A 24,468-nucleotide genomic window follows, 5' to 3' on the forward strand; every position below is an offset into this window, starting at 1 on the left:
ATCTTTGTCCATGTGATCAGCAGCAAACTTCAGTCGAGCCTTAAGGTGCCGCTTTTGGAGTAAGGGCTTCCTTCTTGCACGGCAGCCTCCATGTCCATAAAGATGCAAAACACGCTTGACTGTGGACACTAACACCTGTGTCCAGCAGCTTCAGATTCTTGGCAGATCTGCTTTTTGGTTATTCTGGGTTGAATCTTCACCCTCCTGAACAATTTTCTCTCAGCCGCAAGATATACCTTGATTTTTTTACCTCATCGTGCCAAAATAGTGCCATGCACGTTATACTTACAAATAATTGTTTGCACTGTTGCTCTTGGGACCTGCAGCTGCTTTGAAATGGCTCCAAGTGACTTTCCTGACTTTTTCAAGTCAAGGATATGCTTTTTCAGATCCACGCTGAGCTCCTTTGACTTTCCCATTGTAGCGTTTGTGGGCCGTTGCATCCAATGAGCCCTATTTAAATGGCCTCAGAGAAGTCACCAGCTGTAATCACTCATAATGCCTTACAAAAAGTTAAGAGGACATGCTATGAACCTCATTTCACTGACACAACTTTCTAAGTCACCAAAATTGCTAATTCCTGTTGCTGTATGTATATTTTTGACCCAGCAGATTTGATTTTTTTCTGTTGACCCATAATAAAGTCATAAAAGAACCAAACTTCATGAATGTTTTTTGTGACAAAGAAGTATTTGTTCCAATCAGTCTATGTAGTGTATGTAAACTTTTGACCACAACTGTGTGTGTGTGTGTGTGTGTGTGTGTGTGTGTGTGTGTGTGTGTGTGTGTGTGTGTGTGTGTGTGTGTGTGTGTGTGTGTGTGTGTATGTGGTATATCTGTGGTGCGGTCCTGCCAGTGTAGCATGTGGCTCGCTAACGATACCACAGCATCGGGGATTTGCGGGTATAGCCACGTTTCCGTGATGAGAATAATGTTGCAGTTCCTGACAAAACTGTAGGTAGCAAGCTGAAGTTCAAACATATGTTTCTAATATTAAGTATCTGGACTAACTTAGAAAGAGAACAGTCAAAGGACATACCTTGAGTGCACCAGTGTTCAGTTTCATAGACGTGAGATAAGGATCAAAGATCATGTGAGCGGTCTCAATGTTGACTGGTGATTGCCTCTTGCCAACCGAGCACAAGTTCCAAGCTGAGTTTACAAGCCCCCAGAAAGATGGGACTGCAATACAAAACAAATTTTGTGGAAGGTGTATTGGACAACAGATGCAAAATTGATACGACAAGAAAAAATGACAACAGATTTTGGTGATTTGTGGGATCTGCATGTGTGTGTGTGTGTTTGCGCGCGTATGTGCGGGTGTATACATACATAATATACAGTGTTCAAAAGTTTACATACACTTGTGAAGAAAGCAACACCCTTTGGGAATGATCCTTTCGATTCATACTTTATAAAGATACAGTTGTGGTCAAAGGTTTATACTCTGAAGAACATAATGTCATGGCTCTCTTGAGTTTCCTGTTATTTCTACAACTCTGATTTTTGGGGTTTAAGTCAGGACTTTGGGAAGCGCATTCAAAAACCTTAATTCTAGCTCAATTTAGCCATTCCATTGCCACTTTTTATGTGTGTTTGGGGTCATTGTCCTGTTGGAACACCCAACAGCTTCCAAGATCCAATCTTCGGGCTGATGACTTTAGGGTTATCTTGGAGAATTTGAAGGTATGCCTCCTTCATTTTCCCATTTACTCTCTGTAAAGCATCAGTTGCATGGGCCACAAAATAGCCCCACAGCATAATACTACCACCACTGTGCTTGACGGTAGGCATGGTGTACTTGGGGTTAAAGGCCTCACCTTTTCTCCTCCGAACATATTGCTGGGCATTGTGGCCAAATAGCTCAATTTTTGTTTCGTCTAACCACAGAACTTTCCTCCAGAAGGTCTTATCTTTGTCCATGTGAGAGGGACGGGGAGAGGGACGGGGGAGAGGGACATGTATACATGTATACATGTATATATGTATATATGTATATATGTATATATGTATATATGTATACAGTGAACCCCCGCTACTTCGCGTTCCACTTATTGCTGCCTGCAGAGCTTCGCGGATTTTTTTCAGGAATTTTTTTTTTTTAAAGTTATTAAATTAAAATTCTAAATTACATCGTCCTACAGGGTGTGGAAACAAAATATTCAGTTAGAATTAGTAATTTCATCATTTTATAAATTGAAAAACACAAAAAATGCACGTATGCGCAAAGCATCATGGGGGATCACGGCCGTGTCACGGCCGCGTCACTTCCGCATCACGGCGTTTCACTTCCGCATCACGGCTTTTCACTTTCGCATCACGGGCATAAACGCAAGCTGATTGGCCAGCTGAATGTACTCGACTCCCCACTGGCCCATTCACCACGGAAACCCAAGCTTCTCCCGAAGCCCATTCTCAGTCCACGCTTATCTCGTGCTGTACAGGACGTTTCTCGCCAAGTCAAGCTCAAAAGTTTTGTGAAGTCCTTCGTGATGCCTCCCAAACGTTCTTCATCCCTTGGTGCTTCTAGTGAGCCGAGAAAAAGTGGAAGATGTTGACAATCACCGCAAAAGTGAGTTTATTGGACAGGTTGAAAGCAGGAAGTAGCGACGCTAGCGTAGCTCGACATTGCGGCCTGAATGAATCCACGGCGCGGTACATACAGAAGGAGGAGAAGAACATCCGCAGAACTGCTGCAACATCTTTCACGAAAGATGCCAAAAGGGTTGTGAACACCCAGAACAGGATCATGGTGCGAATGGAAAGTGCACTGGTTATTTGGATCCGTGATTGTAGGGCGGAGCAAATCAGCTTGGACGGAAACTTAATCCGAAGCAAGGCTAAAACTTTGTTCGACGCCATGGTACTTGAGAGTGGTGACGACGACGTCAGCGTTCTGGACGAGGAAGAAGAAGACGACGTCGGCGAAGGTGATCCTCTGCCCAGTGCCTCAAGCCAGACTAGCCCACTGCAGGTTTTCAATACCAGCAAGGGCTGGCTTGAGAGGTTTAAGCGGCGAGTCGGGCTGAGAAATGTGTCGCTGCATGGAGATGCAGCCTCTGCAGACAAAGCAGCAGCGAAGCGCTATGTTGAGGATGTGTTTCCAGAAATGATTGAAGAAAATGGCTATGTCCCGGAGCAAGTCTTCAATATGGATGAAACAGGACTCTTCTGGAGGAGGATGCCGTCCCGGACCTTTCTTTTCAAGGACGAACTTCAAAAGACGGGTTTCAAAGCCCACAAGGATCGAGTGACTCTGCTCTTGTGTGGCAATGCAGCAGGATTCATGCTGAAACCCGGCCTTATCCACAGGTCACTGAATCCTCAAGCATTGAAAAACAAGAACAAAGCCTTACTGCCAGTGTACTGGATGTCAAATAAAAAGGCATGGGTCACCAAGGCCCTCACACTTGATTGGTTCTATAACTCTTTCATACCACAAGTGAAGCATTACCTGGCCGAAAAGGGACTGCCCTTCAAAGTGGTTCTGCTCATGGACTGTGCAGGAGGACATGCAGCTGATTTGCACCATGAAGGGGTGCAGGTGGAGTTCCTTCCCCCCAACACCACTTCCCTCATCCAGCCCATGGATCAGGGGGTTATCAGGGCCTTCAAAGCCCTCTACACCAGGGCGACAATGGAGGGTCTCATCTCTTCCATCGAAGAGCCCGATGAGACCTTCAGTATGAAGGCGTACTGGAAAGACTATAGCATTGCTACGTGCCTGAATAATATCCAGAATGCTCTAAAGGACATGAAAGAGCAGACCCTCATCTCCAGTTGGAGGAAATTGTGGCCAAACAAAATCACCCAGGACTATGCGGGTTTCACGCCTACCGAGATCCATCAGTCTGCCGTCGATAAGGCTGTCAGGCTGGCTCGGTTGGTCCAGACTGAAGGCTTCTCGGACATGACGGCTGATGAGATTACAAATCTCATCGACTGTCACCCAGCCCCACTGACGGAGGAGGACCTGCAGGAGATGACCAAGGCGGCGAGTGAGGAGGAAGAGGAGCCTGCTGCCGATGGCGACGCTGGCGAAAGTGGCCTTACTTTACACAATTTGCAGGACCTCTTTAATACAGCCAAAGACCTCCAAAGAAAGGCCAAAGACACGGACGACAACATGGTGAGGGCAGTCGAGTTCAGCAATCGGATCGATGAGGTCATGCTTACAAGCACATTCTCGCCGACAAAAAAAACAACGTTCCCAACTCCCCATAACAATGTTTTTTACGCGCCGCCAAAGAACTGGGGAAGATCCATCCTGACTGTATGATGTTTTTGAATTGCTGCTTTGATGCTTTTGAATTTCTGAGTTTTCTGAATAAAAGTTTACATTTATTACATTTGCAGTGATTTTTTTGTATGTTCTGAGTTTTCTGAATAAAAGTTTACATTTATTACATTTGCAGTGATTTTTTTGTATGCACTAACATAACACCTGCATTCTAATGTGGAATAAAACACCTGAATGAACAGCATATTAGCCTGATGGTGGTTTTGGTCACGTGTTATACGTTTCTATAAGCGTTTTTTTTTTTTTTTTTTTTTTTTTAATGGCGCCCAGCTACTTCACGGTTTCACCCTTCTGCGGGAGTGTCCCGGTCCCCATTAACCGCGATAAGCGAGGGTTCACTGTATATGTATATATTTATATATGTATATATTTATATATGTATATATTTATATATGTATATATTTATATATGTATATATTTATATATGTATATATTTATATATGTATATATTTATATATGTATATATTTATATATTTATTAATTTTCATATATATTCTTTGGCCCTGAAATGCGGCCCTCAGTGCAGAAGAAGCACCAAGAAGGACATCATCTTGACTTTTCTTTGGATTACATTTTGCACCGCTCACAGAAAGATTACGCCGGGTCTTTTCCAGCATTGTTTGGATTTTGAATCGCTGATTCAAATGCCTCCTAAGCGTCTTGCTTCATCTAAGATATCATAAATTAATCTATCATGTTACATCACAAAGAAACAAACATTTGGAAAACGACAACGGTATGTTTTACAGAGGACACCACGCGAGTGGTAACCACTAAGAATTAAATAAAATCATCTTTAAGATGGAGAATGCCTTATCCGTTTGGATCTCAGACTGTAGGGAGAAGATACCTCTGAATACCAACCTGATTAGAATCAAAGCCAAGACGTTTTATGATAGTTTAGCTCCTCAGCCTCCTCGGAGTACGCCTCACGGATTTATTCCAAGCATAGGTTGTTTCTGAAAAGTTTAAGAGGTCGTGTCTACAGTGCTTCGCTGTTCGGGGAAGCCTCCTCGGCAGACCAAAAGGCAGCGAAATACTACGTTGAGAAAGAGTTCCCTCATATAATTCAAGATTCGCTTGAATTATATGTGGTAACTCTTGGATTTTGGTCAAGGTCTTGGCTTTGGTTTACATCATATTGGTATCCAGAGTTTATCTTCCGGAGCAGGTTTTTAACATGAATGAGACTGGCCTTTTTTGGAAGAAGATGCCTTTCTGGATATTCACTCACAAGGATCAGAATCATATGTTATGACGCAACTGGCTTCATGGTAAAACCAGCCTCATTGTACAAGTTTGCCGGTCATCATGCTTTAACAAACAAGAACAAAGCCATGCTGCCCGTCTACTGGATGAGCCACCAGAAAGCCTGGATCACCAAAACCCTCACAAAGGATGAGTTCTTAAACTGTTTCATTCCGAACACAAAGCTGTACCTCACTGAAAGGGGGCTGCCCTTCACAGGCCTCCTCCTACCGGACTGTACAAGACAACTTGAATTGAATGCCTTTAGTCATTTTACAACTTTAATGGACTTGGACTAAAACTCCCATTAACCTGGTTTTGATTTATATTACGCAAAGAGGAACTATTTTCGCTATGAGTTAAGATGATATAAGATGATATGAGATTAATACATTAGTCTTTTGATAAGCTTATAACTGTAATATTCGATTACTGTGGCCATTTCTGGTCAGCATTATCCGTGGAATTTGATGGATTACTGTATACCTATCATCAGTTTATCGACTAGCACAGGGAACTAAATATAAGATGATATGAGATTAATACATTAGTCTTTTGATAAGCATATGACTGTAATATTCGATTACTGTGGCCATTTCTGGTCAGCATTATCCGTGGAATTTGATGGATTACTGTATACCTATCATCAGTTTATCTACTAGCACAGCGAACTAAACACATTTGCATCTTCGTTTACAAAAAATGGTGGAATTCTCCTCATGGTCCAAGGCACCAAGACCAGAGTTAAGAGACAACCAAAGCTCACAAGAAGAATTTATGACTCTTAAGACACAAGGTTGAATTTTCAGGACAAAGAAGCACTAAATTGAGAAGCAGTTACTGGGATTAGAGATATTGAGTAAAATATATATTTGGATACATGGGTGATTGAAGTGATAATACAAACAAGATACATGATCAATGTGAGTAAACTCAAAAGGGTTATGGACTGGTGAAAGTATAAATTTGAGTACATAAAAATTTCGAACATATTTGGCCAATAAACATGATTTGACTTCAGTGCTAAAAAATGAATGATTCTTATTTTATTGAATATTACCTGGAACAAAGTTTCCCTGTACCATCTCCTTGTAAGCCCACCAACCTTCATGAATTTTTGGTGGATTTTGCTGAGCTGTAAAATGAGAATAACATAATACAATGTTCAAGATCAGTCTTTCTCAAACTCCATTTATAGAAATTCATATTGACACGTGCTCGGCCAGAGAACATATTTTGGAATTCATTAGAGCAATTTTTCTAATAATTATTATTTTTTGTTATTTTAGGGGCGGGCCCGGCGGGTGGGTTACACGTGGTCCTCATAGTTCGAGGGTCCTGGGTTAAAATCCGGTTAACTCTGTTGTGTGGAGTGTGTTCTGCATGGGTTTTCCCCGGGTTCTCCGGTTTCCTCCTAGATTGTTGAACACTCTGAATTGGCCCTTGGTATACGTCACATCTCATTTCATTTTCGAAACCATTTTATCCTCATTAAGGTCGCGGGGGTGCTGTCCCCGGGCCAGAGGTGGGAGACACCCGGCGGCCAGGCGATTGCAGGGCACAAAGAGACGGACAACCATGCACGCTCACACTCATACCTAGGGGCAATTTAGAGTGTCCAATCAGCGTACCATGCATGTTTTTGGAATTTGGGAGGAAACTGGACTACCCGGAGGAAACCCACACAGGCTCGAGAGAACATGCAAACTCGACACACATGGACACCCCAGAGCTGTGAGGCCGACCTGCTAATTACTTGCCCCACCGGGCTCCTTGGTATGAATGAGTGTGAATGGTTGTCTTTTTGTCCTTCCGATCGGCAGGGTGTCCTGCGACTCCGAGGTCAACTGGGATAATCACAGCATGCCCCACCTCCACCCCCCTTTTCAAAGATGACTAAATGTGACATTAAGATTATAACATGACGACTGTGAGCCTTCACCACTTCACGGCTTAAACATTTGCGGCTTCAGTAGGTTTTTTTATATTGAGTATAAAAAATGCTCTGAAAGATCAAAATTCCCACCGAGACTTGCAAGCAGAAGACAGGGGATGAAAAAATGGCGGATGTCAAGGCTCTGCTTCTTCTGAGCTGAATTGTGTGACACTCAGCGCTAAAGAAGAAGCCATATTTCACTGTAGAAGAAAAATTATATTAAAAGGAAGACAAGGGCAACATCTTGGCTACTCCTGTTTTGTTGCGAGTTAATTTGCCGTTGCCCACATCACCTGTGGACAAAGACCTGTTGCATCTTTGCTTGGTTTTTGAATCGCCGTTGAAAATGCCTTCTAAGCATCCTGGCATCCAATGATCCGAGGAATAATCAAAACATAATGACCGTGACCAAAATAGTGACATTGCTCTATATCAGTGGTCTCAAATCAGTCCTCAAAGGGCCGCAGTGGGTGCAGGTTTTCATTCCAACTCAACAAAGATACCTTTTGCAAGTGAAATCAGTTAATTGGAGTCAGGTGCTACTTATTTTAAAGACACCTGATTGGTTAAAATGTCGGCACTGGATCGGTTGGAACAAAAACCAGGACCCACTGCGGCCCTATGTGGAACCGGTTTGAGACCACTGCTCTATATATTCTATAGTCCTAGCATGCCATTGCAGCATAAATGAACCTTCCGTGGGTTTTACCAAGAAAGAAGAAACGAACATTCAGAAAACGGCCTTATCCAAGGACACCAAGCGAGTGGTAACCACTATGATAAAAAATGAACCAGAATTATAAGGGAGTTATGCCAAAGATGAGTGAAGCTGGTATAACGAGAGTACGTCAACAAAGGAGTGCAGAAGAAGAGGCAGCGGACAACAACAAAGATGAGGATGAAGAACCCTGTCTTCCTTCTGCAGTAGATATTCAATATGGCACGCAGGGTTTGGAACAACGAGCCCAGACCCCCCGACGAGTCATTACCCTACCATCAACAGTTTGTGAAAAGTTTGTGAAGAGTTACAGAAAACGTTCGGCCTCGGTTATTTCCAACAAAGGGTACATAACGAAGTATCGAGATGAACTTTTGGTATTGACCAAACACTTATGTTCCACCATCATTTGCAAATAAATTCTTTAAAAAATCAATCAATGTGATTTTCTGTTTTTTCCCACATTGTCTCTCATTGTTGAGGTTCACCCATGTTGACAATTACATGCCTCTCTAATCTTTTCAAGTAGGATAACTTGCACAATTGGTGGTTGACTAAAAAGTTGTTTGCCCGTCTGCATATAAATGCATACCCATATGCATAAGGTGTAAAGCGGCACCAGGACACCTGAGGCCGCCGTTCGACGATTGACTTTGTGGTCATGTCATTGGTCCTGCGCTCGCATGTCTTCGACACTCGGGTAAAGAGAAGGGTGAGGCTGTCAATCGATCAGCATCTGGTGGTGGGTTGGCTCTGAAGGTGGGGATGGATGCCCTTGCGGCACGGGAGACCCAAACATTTTGTGAGGTTCTGCTGTGAACGCCTGTCAGAAGGAGTTTCATTTCCCACCCCCGACAAAGTTTCGTCCATGTCAGGGAAGAGGCGGGGGACATTGAGCCTGAGCGAACTATGTTCTGCGCTTCTATTGCTAAGGCGGCAGAGCGGAGCTGCAGCCGCACAGTGGTCGGTGCCTGCCGTGGCAGCAATCCCAGAATGCGCTGATGGTGAGGGATGCCGTCAGGATGAAAAAGGAGTCATATCAGGACCATTTAGCCCATTGGACTCCGGGGGCAGCTGGCGAATACCGGGGTGGCCAAGCGGCACTGGTCGTCTCTGAGGCAAAAAGCCCGTGCTCGGGAGGAGTTCGGTGAGGGGATGACTTCCGTGTGGCTTCAAGGAAATTTTGGTCCACCATTTGACGTCTTAGAAGGGGGAAACAGTTTACCTTTAACAAAGTGTATAGTAGGAATGCGATATTGCTGGCCTCGACTGAGGATGTTGTGAGTCAGTGGGCCCAATACTTTGAATACCTCCTCAATTCCACCGACACACCTTACCATGAGGAATCTGGGGCAAAATCTCTCATCTCTGGGGTTGAAGTCACAGATGACTTTTTTGTTCTACCACTTCTGTCGCACTTAAATACCCACATCAGGAAGTAATCAAGGATTGTCTACAGCTGCTATGAAATGACAGCAAGCCAGGGGGGGGGGGCAAACGAGCCACTCCTGACATAGCACATATAAATGAACATGTTAATATTCATGTTAATGAACATATACATGTAAGATTGTAGCCGAGGGCTAATTTCTATTTATAGTCCTTTGTGTAAGACAAACACATACTAAACAGACACACGCACGCACACAACCACACACAGCAGATCTAAACAGTTCTCACCCGATTTCACCGCTTGTTCTTCGATTTGCAGAGTAAAGTAAAAAGGAATGTAAAGAAATATTCAAATGTAATTTAAAAAAAGATAGGGCTGTACAACAATAAAAACATAAAAGTGAACCGAGCTACTGTCACTGGCTGCCGCGTGAACGGCGCCATCACGGGTTAAGGAGAAAACAAAAAAGTTTGGATTTTATTTTGTGCACATCTCATTGCTGCTGCGCAGAGAAGACGAGAGCAGTGCGCAACTGCGCACGCGCGCAGTTTAGAGGGGACATTGCTCATCACTAAATTTAAAGACTGCTATCTTTCCTTGAATAATAATATTTTCTTAATGTTGAAAGTAAATTTGAAAATAGGAGGGGGTGGAGGGAGGGAGGGAGGCTAGGGGAAGTGATTTAGAGCAGTGTTTTTCAACCTTTTTTGAGCCACGGCACATTTTTATACATTGGAAAAATTTGTGGCACACCACTAACCAAAAATTTTACAAAATGACACTCTGTATAGTATATTTAATTACAATATAATTTCTCAATTTATTTATACTCAGTCAGTGTGAAACCTGGGCCTGTTTAGATGAACACAAAGCCGATATCCTGGCAGGAATAGAAGAAAGACACACACGAAGCTCTTCTTCAACAGCTCTCAGTCTCTCTCTGTTTTTAGTTTTTATAGCAGTTAGGCTTGAAAAGCTCAGCTCACACAGATATGTTGTGGAAAATGGGAGCAATGTCAGAACAGCTTTGTTGGCCAGAATGGGGAACTCCTTGGCAGCAGTCAACCAAAAACTGTCCAAAGGAAGATCAGCAAATCTTAGTTTTAAACCACGATCCTGTTTCAGTTCAGTTAGTTCCTCCTGCTCTTGTAAAGTCATGTCCTTTCCAACAACTGATGCCGAGCTGTATGGGTCCCTAACCCAGTCAAAGCATTCAGTGGAGGCTGAAGAGAAATAAAATGACAACTTCTCTGCAACGCAAATTTCCTACTGATGCGTATCTTTTCCAAAACATGGCTTTCGATGTCTGTAGACATGTCATCAATACGCCTGGCAATTGTGTTATCAGAGAGCGGGACTTTATCTATGTCTTTAGCCGCATCAGGGTCGAGCATCTCGTTGACAATGGCTTTACAGGCAGGTAGTATTAATGTCTCTGCCACAGTGTGCGGCTTTTTTGATTTAGCAACAAGTTCGGCGACTAGGTAACTAGCTTTGAGCGCTTTCTCATTTACCTTTGTGGTTTTTCTCATAAACGTTGCCTGTTTCTCTGTGTTTACATGCAGGCGAAAAAAATAGTCTATCGGCTTGTTTTGAAGCGACGGGTGTTTCGTTTAGAGATGGCGTTTAAGCTTGCTTGGCACCATGGCGCTGTTGGATAGCTTCTCGCCACATACCAGGCATAACGGAATAGGTGTCGTCTCATCCCCGGTGAAAGTAAATCCAAACGAAAGATAGCTTTCACTATATTGCCTTGAGCTCACCGTCTTTGCTTTCTTTTCTCCACCACTCATACTAGGGCCTTTATCCGGGTCAGAATCTTGTCCAGGGCCCAGTTCGGAGTTTGCAGTTGTCCTTTTTAAAAACTTCTCCATGACTGTCACCACGGCGTTTTAGGTGCATCACTAATTTTCTTGGCGGAACGAGGCAATCAACTACGTGTTGCCACACGGACAAATATTACATTACGCTGCCAGCCTTTACAGCACGGACACTGGACAATGACATCATATTTGCAGAAAACTATTAATAAATGTTAATTTAAAAAAAGGATATTGGATAATTTCTCACGGCACACCTGACGATCTCTCACCACACTAGTGTGCCGCGGCACAGTGGTTGAAAATCAAATAAAAATAAAAAAGGCTAAATGGAGGACATTTCCAATAACAATGAGAAGAGGTTTGAACAAGCTTACAAATGAGCAGCTCCTGCACCCCCTCTGCACACTAGACGTAGACAGTAGGAATTGGAAAGACGATGGAGGAGGAGGTGGCACTGTGTGTCCAGCTAAATTTTAGAGGGATCGATGGAGGCTTGGGAGATGTGCAATACTATGTATTGATGGGGAAGGGGGGGGGGGGGGGGGGGTTCACCGAGAGAGGAAGATTTGTATGGAAGAGAGACGATTGATGCATGATGATTAAATAATATTTTGACATCACTGTGTTCAAGCAAATTCTTGGAGTATTACATTTAATGTGAAAAACAGGAGTACGAGGGACCACGAAGGCATGATGACTCACCTGATATGCAAGTGATAAAAACGGCAGGAAAAAGTATTACTCGTAACCCTCCAAATATGTCCATCTTATATCTTCATTCCACGTTCAGTACCTTCGAAGCGGTATCATGCTGTAAACCTCTTCCAATATGTTTTCCGCATCGTATAATGTAGGTCATCTAAAGCCAATAATAAACGTGACGCCGCATGAGATATAGGATAGATTTCTATGCAGTAAAGCAAAAAACAAAATAAGAAAACGCGCGTCGAGTGTTTTCAGTGTCAACCAAATGAGCGATGCCAAATAAAAACGTCTGGATTTCATCCGATTCGCTTAACTGTGAATATCGAAGGATCAAATTAAATGGCGAGATTCACAAACTCGCTTCGTTATATTTGTCACCCATGAGCGTCCACAGACAGTAAAGAAGACATCCTATCGCATGCGAATCACCAACGTCAAGTATGAACAGGCAATCTCTTTACTTCTCATGACTTGTCAAAGTAAAAGCATTTTATGTTTATTTTAGAAAAAATATAAATAATTGTAAAATCTTGAATCATAATTTTCTCTGGATGATGATGACTGGAGATGAACATATTTTTCACGTTTTGGACTACCATTGCCCGTTATTATTACGCATTAAAGGGGACATTAAACTTCAGACAAACAAAAATACTTACACTTTTTATTTTGTTTTGTAACATATGTCGTTTAAGTATACACTCTGCTGTCACAATAATATTCTGTGCAATTTGCGATCGACTGGCCACTGTCATATATATATATATATATATACAAAGTGTATTTTCACCACCCTATTGCCCAATGGACATTATTTGCAGTAATCATGTTCTTTTCTTTTATCATTCAAGCAGTGGTTGGCCATCAGGTCCTACAAGGTCTTCTCTGCTGGCCAAAAAATATCTGAATCACAGACTGATGATAATTATGTTTTGTCCATTAAATATTTCAAAATTGTCTGTCGGCTTCCTTTCTTCGCTTTCCCCTGGTTATGCTGCTTCCTTATGTGTGTTTTCATATTTAAGCATCTCATCCAGTGGGCCTGGAGAGTCGCCCCCACCACCCCTCTTTGTCCAGGGGCCCCGGAGAGTCGCCGCCAGCGACCCCCTCGTACAAGGGGCCCGGAGAGTCGCCGCTTATGGGCGGGCAGGGACCAGGCGGGCAGGGACCAGCCGGGCAGGGACCAGCCGGGCAGGGACCAGCCGGGCAGGAACTAGCCGGCAAGGAACTAGGCAGGCAGGAACTAGGCAGCACTGGAACCCTTTGTTTGTGGTGTCGGCATGGTGATGATCGGCGGGCCATGCGGCGCAGGGAATTTTGTGCGTGGCTCTGGCACGGGTGCGACTGGCGGACCAGCCAGCACGGGGACGCTGGTTCGCGGCTTCGGAAGGATGGCGCAGCACGCAGGCCGGCACATGGCAGCCCATCGTAGAAGGCTAGCCAACACGGGAAAAAATCTTTGCTCCTGCGCCTCCCCACAAAGACAAGATGGGCGGTGTTCAAAACTCCTACCTGAGGCTCCCCGCCGGCTGAGGAGGTCCATTGTAGATGGCCAGCCGACACGGCAAATCCAGGTAATCGGAGAAGAAGCCTGGGACAAGGTCCTCCAGGTGGTGTATCGAAGTCTGAATTGGCTAAGGGAATCACAGTCCAAGTTTGACTCTCCAGCCCACAAATTAATTAGCTCCCAACCATCCTCTCAATCGGAAAAATCTGAGTCCAGACACAGATAGCTGGGGCGTGAATGGATGAAATGAATAGCTAGAGTTCGAATCCAGATAACTGGGGGCGACGGAATTCAGGTATTCTCACTTAGTTGTGCGAGTACCCAGGAGTGAAAGATGCGGTGGGTTATCGGTGGAGTATGAGCTCGGTGGGTGGCTTCGGCGAGAGCGTCGGCGCGAGCGTCTGTGGCCTCCCGCTGGGTCCATGTGGTTCGAATCATTCTGTTATGTCTTTGGGGAGATGTCGAGGCGAGGTTACTAGGAAAAGGACCCAATCCCGGGGATGCAGGCGAGGACGAGGGAAATAGTGCTCATACCAAAACTTTAATAGGGCAGGATCTTACAAAAACACAAAGACTTTTGAATCGAAACACAAAACCAAACCGGATGTTAGGAGCAGCCTGCTATTGTTTTTCCCGACTCTTCTGCCTTGCAGTTGTGTTCGCGCAGATGTGCGCAATTAGAAATTAGTACCTGATTTGTCTATTTAACCCAACGGAGTTTAATGTCATTGTCGAATCGTCTGGTTAAATTCCCTTACCATGCATCCACTTGTTCCTCGTTTCCACGTGATTTCCCTTGTACGGTTTAGTTTCATGTTTCGTTTCATAAGTCTGTGTTATTTCGTAAGGTCCCTCCTAACTAATTAAATTTTTAGTTTTAGCTCACCTGCTTCCTAATTTCTCCTACCTCACCTCGACGTCTCCCGTGGACGTAACAGAATGATCCGACCACAATGGACCCAGCCACCAAGCTCATACTCCACCGACCACATGGACTCAGGGGGAATCTCCCGATTCACTTGTAGGGAATTTAAAATGACTATGCCATGGTGTGGGCACCTTTGAGACCTTTTGGGAGCAGAAGAGTCCCGGAATAGCAACTCCATGGACCACTACCGGAGAACCCGTCTGGCCATCCACAATGGAACAAAGCGTGGTGGTTGCCGGGAAAGCTCAGGTAAACCTTTCGAGCCAGCCCACTGTCGACCGGGAAATCGCCTTGTTTTTTGAGGAGGCACAGCGGCGATATTATTCCCGTGTCGCAGAGGTGAGCGACGGTCGTGTCACGCCGTCCTTCCGGAGGAGGCTATGAGCGGAGAGGAGGGAGGAGTGGCTAGACACTTGAGCTCCAAAGGAACTCCTTGCTCGACCTCGCCCGTACAAGCTACTCACTCGACCTCGCCCGTCCAAGCTCCTCGCTCGACCTTGCCGATCAAAGCTCCTCGCTCGACCTTGCCGATCAAAGCTCCTCGCTCGACCTCGCCCATCCAAGTTTCCTGCTCGACCTTGCCCGTTCAAGTTTCCTGCACAATATTCCCTGTGCCACCTGGGTCACCAGTCACACCCATGCCGAAGCCACAAACAGTATTCCTGTGCCGGCTCAGCACGCCAGTCGCACCCGTGCCGTAGGCACGCACAGTATTCCCCATGCCGGTTGGGTTGCCAGATGCACCCGTACTGAAGCCACACACAGTATTCCCCTTGCCGGCTGGGCTGCCAGTCGCACTCATGCCGAAGCCACGCACAAGATTCCCTGTGCTGGCTGGGCCGCTAGTCGCACCTGTGCCGAAGCCACGCACAAAATTCATCATGCCGGCTGGGCCACCAGTCGCACCCGTGCCGAATCCATGCACAATACTCCCTGTGCCAATGGGGCTGCCAGTCATACCCGTGCCGATGCCACATACCAGGTTCCTGCCCGCCAAGTTCCTGCCCACCAAGTTCCTGCCTATCAAGTCCCTGCCTGCCAAGTTCCTGCCGCCAAGTTCCTGCCTGCCAAGTTCTTGCCTGCCCATAAGCAGCAGCGACATTCCGGGCCCCCTGGACGAGGGTTCTGCGGCAGCGACGCTCCGAGCCCCCTGGACGAGGGGGTTGGTGGCGGCGGCAACTCTCTGGGCCCCCTGGACGAAGGGGTCGGCAGCAGCGGCGACTCTCCGAGCCCCCTGTACAAGGAGGTCATCGGCGGCGGCGACTCTCCGGGCTCCCTGGACGTGGGGGTCGTCGGCAGCGGCGAGTCTCCGGGCCCCTTGGACGAGGAGGTCGTCAGCAGCGGCAACTTTCCGGGCCCTTTGGACGAGGGGGGTCGGCAGCGACTCTTCGGGCCCCCTGGACGAGGGGGTCAGCGCCTCGCCGAGCAGCTAGGGTAAGGCGCCCGACGACTTTTCTAAAATTCTGTTGTCTGTCATTGTCGGATCGTCTGCTTAAATTCCCTTACCATGCATCCTCGTCACCTTGTTCCTCGTTTCCACGTGTTTTCCCTAGTACATGTTGGCTTCGTGTGTCGTTTCCTAATTCCGTGTAATTTTGTAAGGTCCTTCTTAACTCATTAAAGTTTGGGTTATGAGCACTGTTTGCCTCGTCCTCCTGCTTCCCTACGACTGGGTCCTAATTTTTCCTAGCTCGCCTCGACGTCCAGCAAGGCAGGAGGGACAAACAAGAATAGGGAAACAGAACACAACAGAAAGAAGGCAATGGGGAAAACAATAACAAGCTACTCCTGGCGTTATCTATCTTTTCTGTACATATGGTGTCAATAAATCAAACGGCTATTGAACAAAATAGGTGCTAATAACAGTAATACATTAATCTATAATTTTATAAAACGTAATGTATGGGTGTGTCATTGTGTGGTTTTAGATTCTTTCGCTACATTTGTACAAACCGTGTAACGTAGAGAGTTGATTTTTTTATGGTGGCCAGAAACGGCTGTCGGATCCTAATAGGCAAGTGATTGAATTTCATCACCTTCTCTGTGTAAACTCAATCTTTCATTTATTAAACAACCAGTTTTCAAAATATATTTATTTAATAGCACAACAATTGTCTTTTGGTTCTAAACAAGCATTTGGGACAGGCAAAGCTGGCCCCCTTTGTTTGTCTTTAATAAATTATTTTTGTGAATTGACTTGGTCCCTAGTTGTTTTGGATCCATTTTAAACGACTTGTCGTTTCTAAACAAAGTTGACCTCTAGCGTTTGTCTGTATTTTAAAAAATCCTTCAGAACGAAGTTTAATCAGCGGTACCGCTTTAAGAGAGACACATAACCAGTGCTGGACCTCTGTTGACACGACCGTTTATAAAAGTTTATAAAGAAACACATCTGTCAAGGATGGAGGTGCAAAATGAGCATCGAGTAATTGACATGTTCATTGCATACACATAATATTAAGAAGATGATCTTTAAAACCTCCAAAACTACTTAGGGACGGTGCGGTAACCTCAGACTAAGTCTGCAGAAGCGAATCTAATTTAATGCAGTTTCTGTGCATAGGGACTTCATATTCGCCAAAGCTATTCTCCAAAACTTCTTAATGAGAATTTTAAACAATGACTTCATTGTCATTCACAACACTTTCACTAACGTTTTGACATTATGAGAGATCCTGATCATCAACTGTCTCAAATATCAAAGATAATTTGTAATTAAATTACATGTATAGAACAAGAAAATGTGAATGCAAATACCTAAATGATGGTAGAATTGGATACAATAGGTCTTCAAATCAGTGTCAATTGAGTGTCAACTATCAGCATTTAGCGATATGGTGTCAACACTGTCTATGGAGCGTGCCACTTTCGAAACGACACGCAATGCCCCATCAGTCTAATTTATTGCTCTACCACTTGGAAAGACGAGTCTTGTTTTAGGGGTGGTACTTGATGTTTAAGGTTTCAGAAACACGGCATTCAGCAATGAGTTCAATTTTACGTGTTTATTCAATCAAAGCAAATTTGAAAGATAAAAAGCCTAGAAGGAGCAATGTTTGGTTATACAGTAGGCCAAGTAACTGTAAGTATTTTCAAAAAAATAAATAATTCCCACTTGTTAGGGGTTCTCGTATTTATATGTACAGTTCGAGTCATTTGAAATCGTTAAATAAAGTTACATAAAAAAAAACAGTCACCGCCCTTTCGTATAAATTGCGGCTGCGCAAAGTAGTTTGCCCTTTCCTCTTTCGGATTGATCTCTGGAAACCAACGAATTCACACCACTGTGATTACGGTAATACCAAATCGCGTCCTTCCCAAATATATTTTGCATGTGCACATTTTTCCGTGGCCTGTATTGTATGTTTTGGAAAATTGTCCCTGCTATTCTTTGGAGCCTGGAAAATATAATTACAAACTCGCAGTATGGTGGCATTGTGTATACAAAATCGGCCTGGTTTCCACCATGACTGCTTACTAGTTAAGTGAGTATATTTTTAAAAAATATATTAATTATATTTCCTTAAAAAAAAGCCTGGTCATTTTCACCACCTCCCGCTGCCATGTTGTTGCGGTGTTCCGGCGGCGACTCTGTCGCCCGTTCGTGCCTCTCCCCTCAGATTTACTCGCCTATGCAGACGGGCTGCGAACGCCCAGCGCTGGTTTTATGATTTTTAGCTCCTGATTATTTTCTTTTGGAGCTGCCAGAAATGGGTTGTATACATGGGGACCCAGAACCATCACTAAATTAAAGGACGCTGATAGAAGGTTATACAGTAATTCCTCGATTATCGCGGTTAATGCAGACCAGACATGGGCATTATAAACGAAAGTTGGGTAAGGGTCACCCCAATGATAACTAGGACAATACATGGTTTATATGCTTTCTGTGCACAAGTGAATTCATCAAAAGTTTAGATTGAATATTATAAGTTAAACATTCCAAAATATTCAAATGTATTAGTATTTAACTATAATATATGTAATAAAAATAATACTTTTAATGCTGCACTCGGTGAAAATAGTACTCTTAATATAGTAAAAAAAAACAGGTTGATGCTAATCAATTCTTTGCTGCTTTAGTCTACAAGGGGACACAGTGGGGGCAGGAGGGGATTCTGCAACAATCTTTGGTGCACAAGAAACATTGTGATGAGGGGTTGTGAAGTCTGTCATTTTGTTCTAGAAATGTTTTATACACAGACCGTTCAGACGATAGCCTAATTCTTTAGCTCTGATCAAGGTTATTTATTTATATATTTGTTCATGTATTTATTACATTTATCTAATTACCTGACTATTTGTCTAAAGTGCCTTTCCTATATCTGCATTCTCACCCTCTAGCTACTGTGACAATGAAATACCCCAAAAATGAGAATAAAGTTATCCAATCCATGCTATTGTCAATATCTGGGACTTGTTGCCTTAAATCCATATTGAGAAATCCTTAAAAAGTTCAAAGACAAACAATGTTTATCATTCACGTCCTCTTCCTGGCCATCTTCCTCCTCACTCCTCGATTGCATTATCTCGATGAGTTCTTGGTCAATCGGAAATGTTGAGTGTCACTTGAGCGAATGTATATTCACCTTCGCCACCATGAACGAAAACCCTTCGGTGGCTATGGACTGAGCCTGCATCACTGCCGGCTCAATAGCGGAGTTATTAAACTCCTTTGGGCTGAATCTCTTAAAAATCTCAGTAACTTTTTGTGGCCACAATCTTTTTGACAAGGGTTTTATTCTTGTGGTTACCACACGCGTGTCCCTTCTACAGTGGTACCTTGAGAAAAGAGCCAAATGACTTGCACTGATGTTCAAGCTTTTGCCTATGATGGCATTTCTGTTGGAAAATTCCATCTTGATTTTTTTTCTTCTCATTTTATATTTTATTCAAAAGAGTTTGGATTATTGGAGTAACATGAACTTTTGACAGAATTGACATATTTTGACATTGGAAGCAATATACTGCCAAGAACAAATGACTCGGGTAAATATTTGGAATAAAAAATAAACCGCTTCATATTGTGTAATTAAACAAAAAAGCAGGTTTGGAATTAAGCAGTTTAAAACTAGTCATAATGGAGATTATTCATCATCCAAGCATTTCTTTTTCTCATCCAGTACTTGGGCAGCAATTTTGTAAAGAAAAATCATCAAACCGAGCAATACAAGTAATGCAAATAAAACAATTAGTGTACCGTTACACCCCTTGAGTTGTGTATTAAAGGCTAACATTATTTCTTTTCCTCTTAATCAGTCATGGAGGGCCAAAACGAACGCACCTTTCTTGCCATCAAGCCAGATGGTGTGCAGAGAGGCATCATTGGAGAGATCATTACAAGATTTGAGAAGAAAGGATTCAAACTTGTTGCCATGAAAATGCTTCAAGTAAGTGTTCACCTGTCGTCATTACAATTTTTCTCATTGTTCAATCTAATGACAAGTTGTCAGTTGATGGCAGAATCAAACATTTTCTGATAAGCATACAATAAACCCAGGTTTTCGCGAAGGGTTATGTTCCAAAAAGAACCTGCAATGGGCAAAATTGTGAAATAGATTTTTTTTTTTTTTTTTTGCAATTATACAATTAAAACTCGTACATAAAAAAAATGTCTCCTAGTCCTGTGCGATCTGTTGGCCACTGATGCAGGGTGTTTCCCGCCTCTGACCCATAGTCAGCTGAGATAGGCTCCAGGATTCATTGCATCCCAAATGACCATAAAGTGGTACTGAAAATGAGATGAGACTATGAAAATTAAATACAAACCTATTTACAGGCTTAATCTTTTTTTGTTATGTTTTTACAAATCGATGTACTTTACAGTGATACCTTGACATACGAGCCATTTAAAAATCAATACAAAATTTGAATTATTTAATGTAAGGTTAATTTTATTAAGTTCATTTAAATTTGTATGTTATGAGCACTTTACGGTGCAAAATGTCGGTCTCAGCCACTCAGAATGCAGAACAATTGATGATGTAAATATGTGAAGTAGTGAAACTGAAAAGGAAATTGCATTGTAATAAACGAGGGTTAACTACAATGAATGCCGAAAAACCCAAGTCAGTCATTTATCCGCACTGTCTATTTTGGCACTTAAATCTTAGATAATCTCAGTCCAATGGCTTTACGTTTGTGCCCGCGGGTTTAAGTGTTGATCCGTTGAACTGTGGTCAGTCCAAAACAGGTACTTAATCTCCCTCTGCATTTGTGCAGCAATGCCATCTGTTCCTTTTCAACTGTCTTTTGTAGTGAGCAACTCCCATTAGAGCTATAAAGATACAAACAATCACTATTAATGGTACCGTTTCTTAATTCACAATTTGATACACAAGATGATTACTTTTCCAAATGTCAAAAATGCAAAATTGCACCAATACAAACATCTCTTAGTTTTGTTAAATGTTGGTCGTTACAATTTTTCTCATTGTTCAATTTCTCATGCCAAGTGTCAGATGAATGAAGAATGGAAATATTATCCGGCAAGTATACAGGGGATAAGGTTTTAAAAAGCACCTGTGATCGGCAAAATCCAGGAAGTAAAAACCCTTTTATTATTATTATTATTATGGAAAACCTCACCATTGGCCTCCAGTTTTTAAAGTCCCTGGATGTTGTGGGTTTGTTTTACTTAGTTGACGCACGTCGGCAGAATGGTTCTCGAATTGAATGGAGAGGAGGATGTTCCTATGAGGGGAATTGCGTTCCTCTGACTGAGAAATCAGGGGATGTGGTCATGAGTGTTTAAAATCAAATCTTGGATTTAGGAGGGGCAAAGTGTTATTTTTAAATTTATCTTTTGTATCTTAATTGCACTTGAGTTGGGTTTGGTGTTTGCGCATTGGAAACTGGTGGGGTTTGGAGAATGGGTCTGGGGAAATTGGTGGGGTTTGGAGAATGGGCCTGGGGACACTGGTGGGGTTTGGTATTACCAACAAGGATGAGAACCACTGGCCTTGATAACGGGCAAAATGCAGAGCGTTTAGGTCTATATTCACGAGTGTCTGAGGTGGTTTAAGGCAATTCTCTCCATCGTCTTGATCAGGTGAAAGGTTTATTGCTTCTGAAGTAGTTGCTCTCCTTGGGTTTACAGTGTTCGGAACTGGAACTACACAGGAAGTCTGCCAGAAGCTGACCATCTGCAGACTCGTACTGAGGTTAAAATTAAAAACCTTGAGCTGATATTTGATGCATGATCAATGAACCAAATGGTATCGAAAGTACAAAATGCTTACTGTACTGGAAAATTTCAAGTGGAAATGTGACGATACAGAACTACTAGCCAAGATTGAAGAGGGAATTTGTCAGAGGAATACTAAATTTACTAATACTAATTATTTCTGACAGCCATCGGAGGAGCTGCTGATCCAGCACTATCTTGACCTGAAAGGCCGTCCATTTTTTCCAACCCTCGTTGAGTACATGAAGAGTGGTCCAGTTGTTGCCATGGTAACCATTTAAGCTGTTACCCTAAGCAGCTAAAATGCTGCAAGTTCCAATTTAAATAGTGATATAATAAAATTATTTATTTTTATTTTAGGTGTGGGAAGGTCAAGGGGCTGTCAAGACTGGCAGGATGATGCTTGGAGAAACCAATCCAGCAGATTCCAAACCTGGAACAATTAGAGGAGATTATTGCATTGACGTCAGCAAGTAAGTAGTATGGTACTTCTCTTCAGTATTGTCTGTAAATGACAGCAACCTATAATTTATTTTAATTTATCACAGAAATATCATCCATGGAAGTGACTCAACTGAGAGTGCTAATAAAGAGATTGCTCTTTGGTTCAATGAAGATGAGCTGAGCAGCTACACAAGCTGTGCAGCCAGCTGGATCTACTCTCCTTAAAACTCCCCCGGCCTAATTTTTTAACAACGGGAATATTAAATTCAAACCCGGTATAATAAACACATTGCTTTTGTTTGGTTCATTTGTCTTGGTAAGATGAAATTCTCCTGCAGGATGACCTTCTCCAATTTGTATCCAAATAAATGACAGTGATGAAAACTAGTAATGATTCCATTTTGTTTCGGCACAAGATTAAATCCATTATTAATGATAATTTTAAAAAAGATATTAACCATTTTAAGAAAGATATAAATTAAGTGTCCTAGCATAGAAACATTTCATTTACAAAATTTTTTGGTGCCAAGACCATATTGTGGTCCAATGAAAATTTTGCTCCAGCAGAACAAATCATTTATAGGACACTTGTCTTGTAAAAACAACTATTATCACGCCCACATGACACACTGACTTTTAAAGGGCACTGTCCCAGTTGCACTGGGTGGGTGTAACATTACGGTGGTGCTAGCATAACACGTGATAGTGTATGTTTTAAAGGCCACAGGAGCAAAACTGAATTTGCGCTTTATTAACTAGGTGTGCAAACGTTAATTTAAGTCTAAGGTTTAAAAAATGCACAAAGTTGTCTGTGGGCTATCATAACACTAATCCCGACCGATTTAGGCAAAAGCTCGCCTTAGCATCCCACACTTAAGCCCAGGCATCTACAACGGATTTAGAAATCGTCACGTAACTCGTTTGACTCTCTTTACATAACTATGTCTGTCATTGGACATTTCCTCCAAGCCTTTCGCCTTGCATTCGTGGAAACTTAATTTTTTTACTTATGCTGATTTTTCAGATCCCTCCACGTAGGAACCACCCTGCTTGCTGATCAAAGTGTCTACCTCTATTTGATCATTTGCAGAACTGTTAACTACAATTTCAAGAGTTTACTCGGAAATGCAAGACAAACTCCGGCAATGCGGACAACCTCCTTAAGCTCTGGGAATCCCCAAAAATTGTCACTTAAATTTTTGAGAAACAATTATTTCACAAAAGTACCAAACTTTCCTGCCTAGAAATTCATGCCGCTACACCTTCCGCCATCTTGATTCAACTGCACTATGAACTGGAAGAATTTGGTAACCGAGAGCATTTTGTATCCTCTGTGTTACCAGTTCTGACGGTTGATTCATATTGGATGTTTCTTTGTAACTGAAACCCACCCACTAATATTCAAACTAACGCCCACTGGGAAAAGTCATCTTTTCCTTTGCGAATAAAGACAATCGACTGTTGAAGCTTCAATAATGTCTAGTCTGTTTTGTCACTCATCTCACAAAATCTTTAAGATCAAAATTAAGAACACTAATCGTACCTAATGACATGAATATGGGTCAAGGGGTATATGAGAGAGAAAGCTCTCACGCATTGATGCATGCCAATTTAGCTAGGCCCAGCAAAGTAAAGTGCTTCATCTGCACAGGAGGAACATTTTAGTTACAATAGCTTCTCAATGCAGCATCATTTATCTGCAAAGCACGGTGAGACCACACCAAATGCAGAAGCTGATTCTGTTGATGTAGAAACAAGACCAGTAAGCCTGACTTACCTATACGTGGGCATCTGTCAACATGGCTGCCTATTTTGGCCTCAAGTGGCACTTCATAAATAATAATGCTTGGAGCTTGAAAGTATCTTGCTGGGTGTTAAACATTTTCCAATGTCACAGCAGAACATGTACGAGACACTAATAAGTCAGGCGGCCCGGTGGAAAGAGTGGTTAGTGTGGCAACTTCACAGGTCGGTTCCTGGGTTCTAATCCAGGATCGGTTCACCTCTGAAATTTGCATGTTCTCACCTGGCCTGCGGGGGTTCTCCCTGGGTACTCCAGTTTCCTCCCACATTCCAAAAAAATGCTTGGTAGGCTGGTGGGACACTCTAAATTACCCCTATGTATGGGTTTGAGCGTTAATGGTTGCCTGTCTCCTTGTGCCCTGTGATCGGCTGACCACAGATTCAAGATGTCCCCCGACTCTGGCCTGATTTTAACTGGGATAGGCTCCAGCACGCCCTGTGGCCTTAACAAGGATACAGCGGTTCAGGAAATGAGAT

The 24,468-nt window shown here is 43.1% G+C and overlaps 2 protein-coding genes across 9 annotated transcripts in view; one reads left to right on the top strand and one right to left on the bottom strand.

Annotated features, from left to right (window-relative positions):
• The window catches only part of LOC144211394 (carbonic anhydrase-related protein 10), a 50,476-nt gene extending 37,909 nt beyond the window's left edge, over positions 1-12,567 (bottom strand). For 3 of the 8 annotated variants that reach the window (XM_077738593.1, XM_077738594.1, XM_077738591.1), the window contains exons 1-4: positions 12,121-12,567; positions 9,883-9,900; positions 6,609-6,683; positions 1,040-1,182 (exon numbers count right to left, since the gene is read on the bottom strand). In XM_077738593.1, coding sequence (XP_077594719.1) covers positions 1,040-1,182; positions 6,609-6,683; positions 9,883-9,900; positions 12,121-12,184 — 300 coding nt within the window. In that variant the 5' untranslated portion in view covers positions 12,185-12,567. Of the gene's footprint in view, positions 1-1,039; positions 1,183-6,608; positions 6,684-7,574; positions 7,685-9,882; positions 9,901-11,358; positions 11,730-11,792; positions 11,927-12,120 lie in introns of those variants that run through there. The other 5 variants (XM_077738597.1, XM_077738599.1, XM_077738592.1 and 2 more) reach the window with 5 other exon arrangements.
• A 5,180-nt stretch (positions 12,568-17,747) lies between these two features.
• Positions 17,748-22,575, top strand: LOC144211772 (nucleoside diphosphate kinase B-like). The gene is made up of 5 exons (XM_077739217.1): positions 17,748-17,853; positions 19,818-19,948; positions 21,912-22,013; positions 22,105-22,217; positions 22,293-22,575. The coding sequence occupies exons 2-5, from the start codon at positions 19,820-19,822 to the stop codon at positions 22,411-22,413; spliced, it is 465 nt and encodes a 154-aa protein (XP_077595343.1). The 5' UTR covers positions 17,748-17,853; positions 19,818-19,819; the 3' UTR covers positions 22,414-22,575.
• The last annotated feature ends 1,893 nt before the right edge of the window (positions 22,576-24,468 follow it).

This window comes from Stigmatopora nigra, chromosome 18 (assembly GCF_051989575.1).
Source record: "Stigmatopora nigra isolate UIUO_SnigA chromosome 18, RoL_Snig_1.1, whole genome shotgun sequence".
In the NCBI taxonomy this organism is placed as follows: Eukaryota; Metazoa; Chordata; class Actinopteri; order Syngnathiformes; family Syngnathidae; genus Stigmatopora; species Stigmatopora nigra.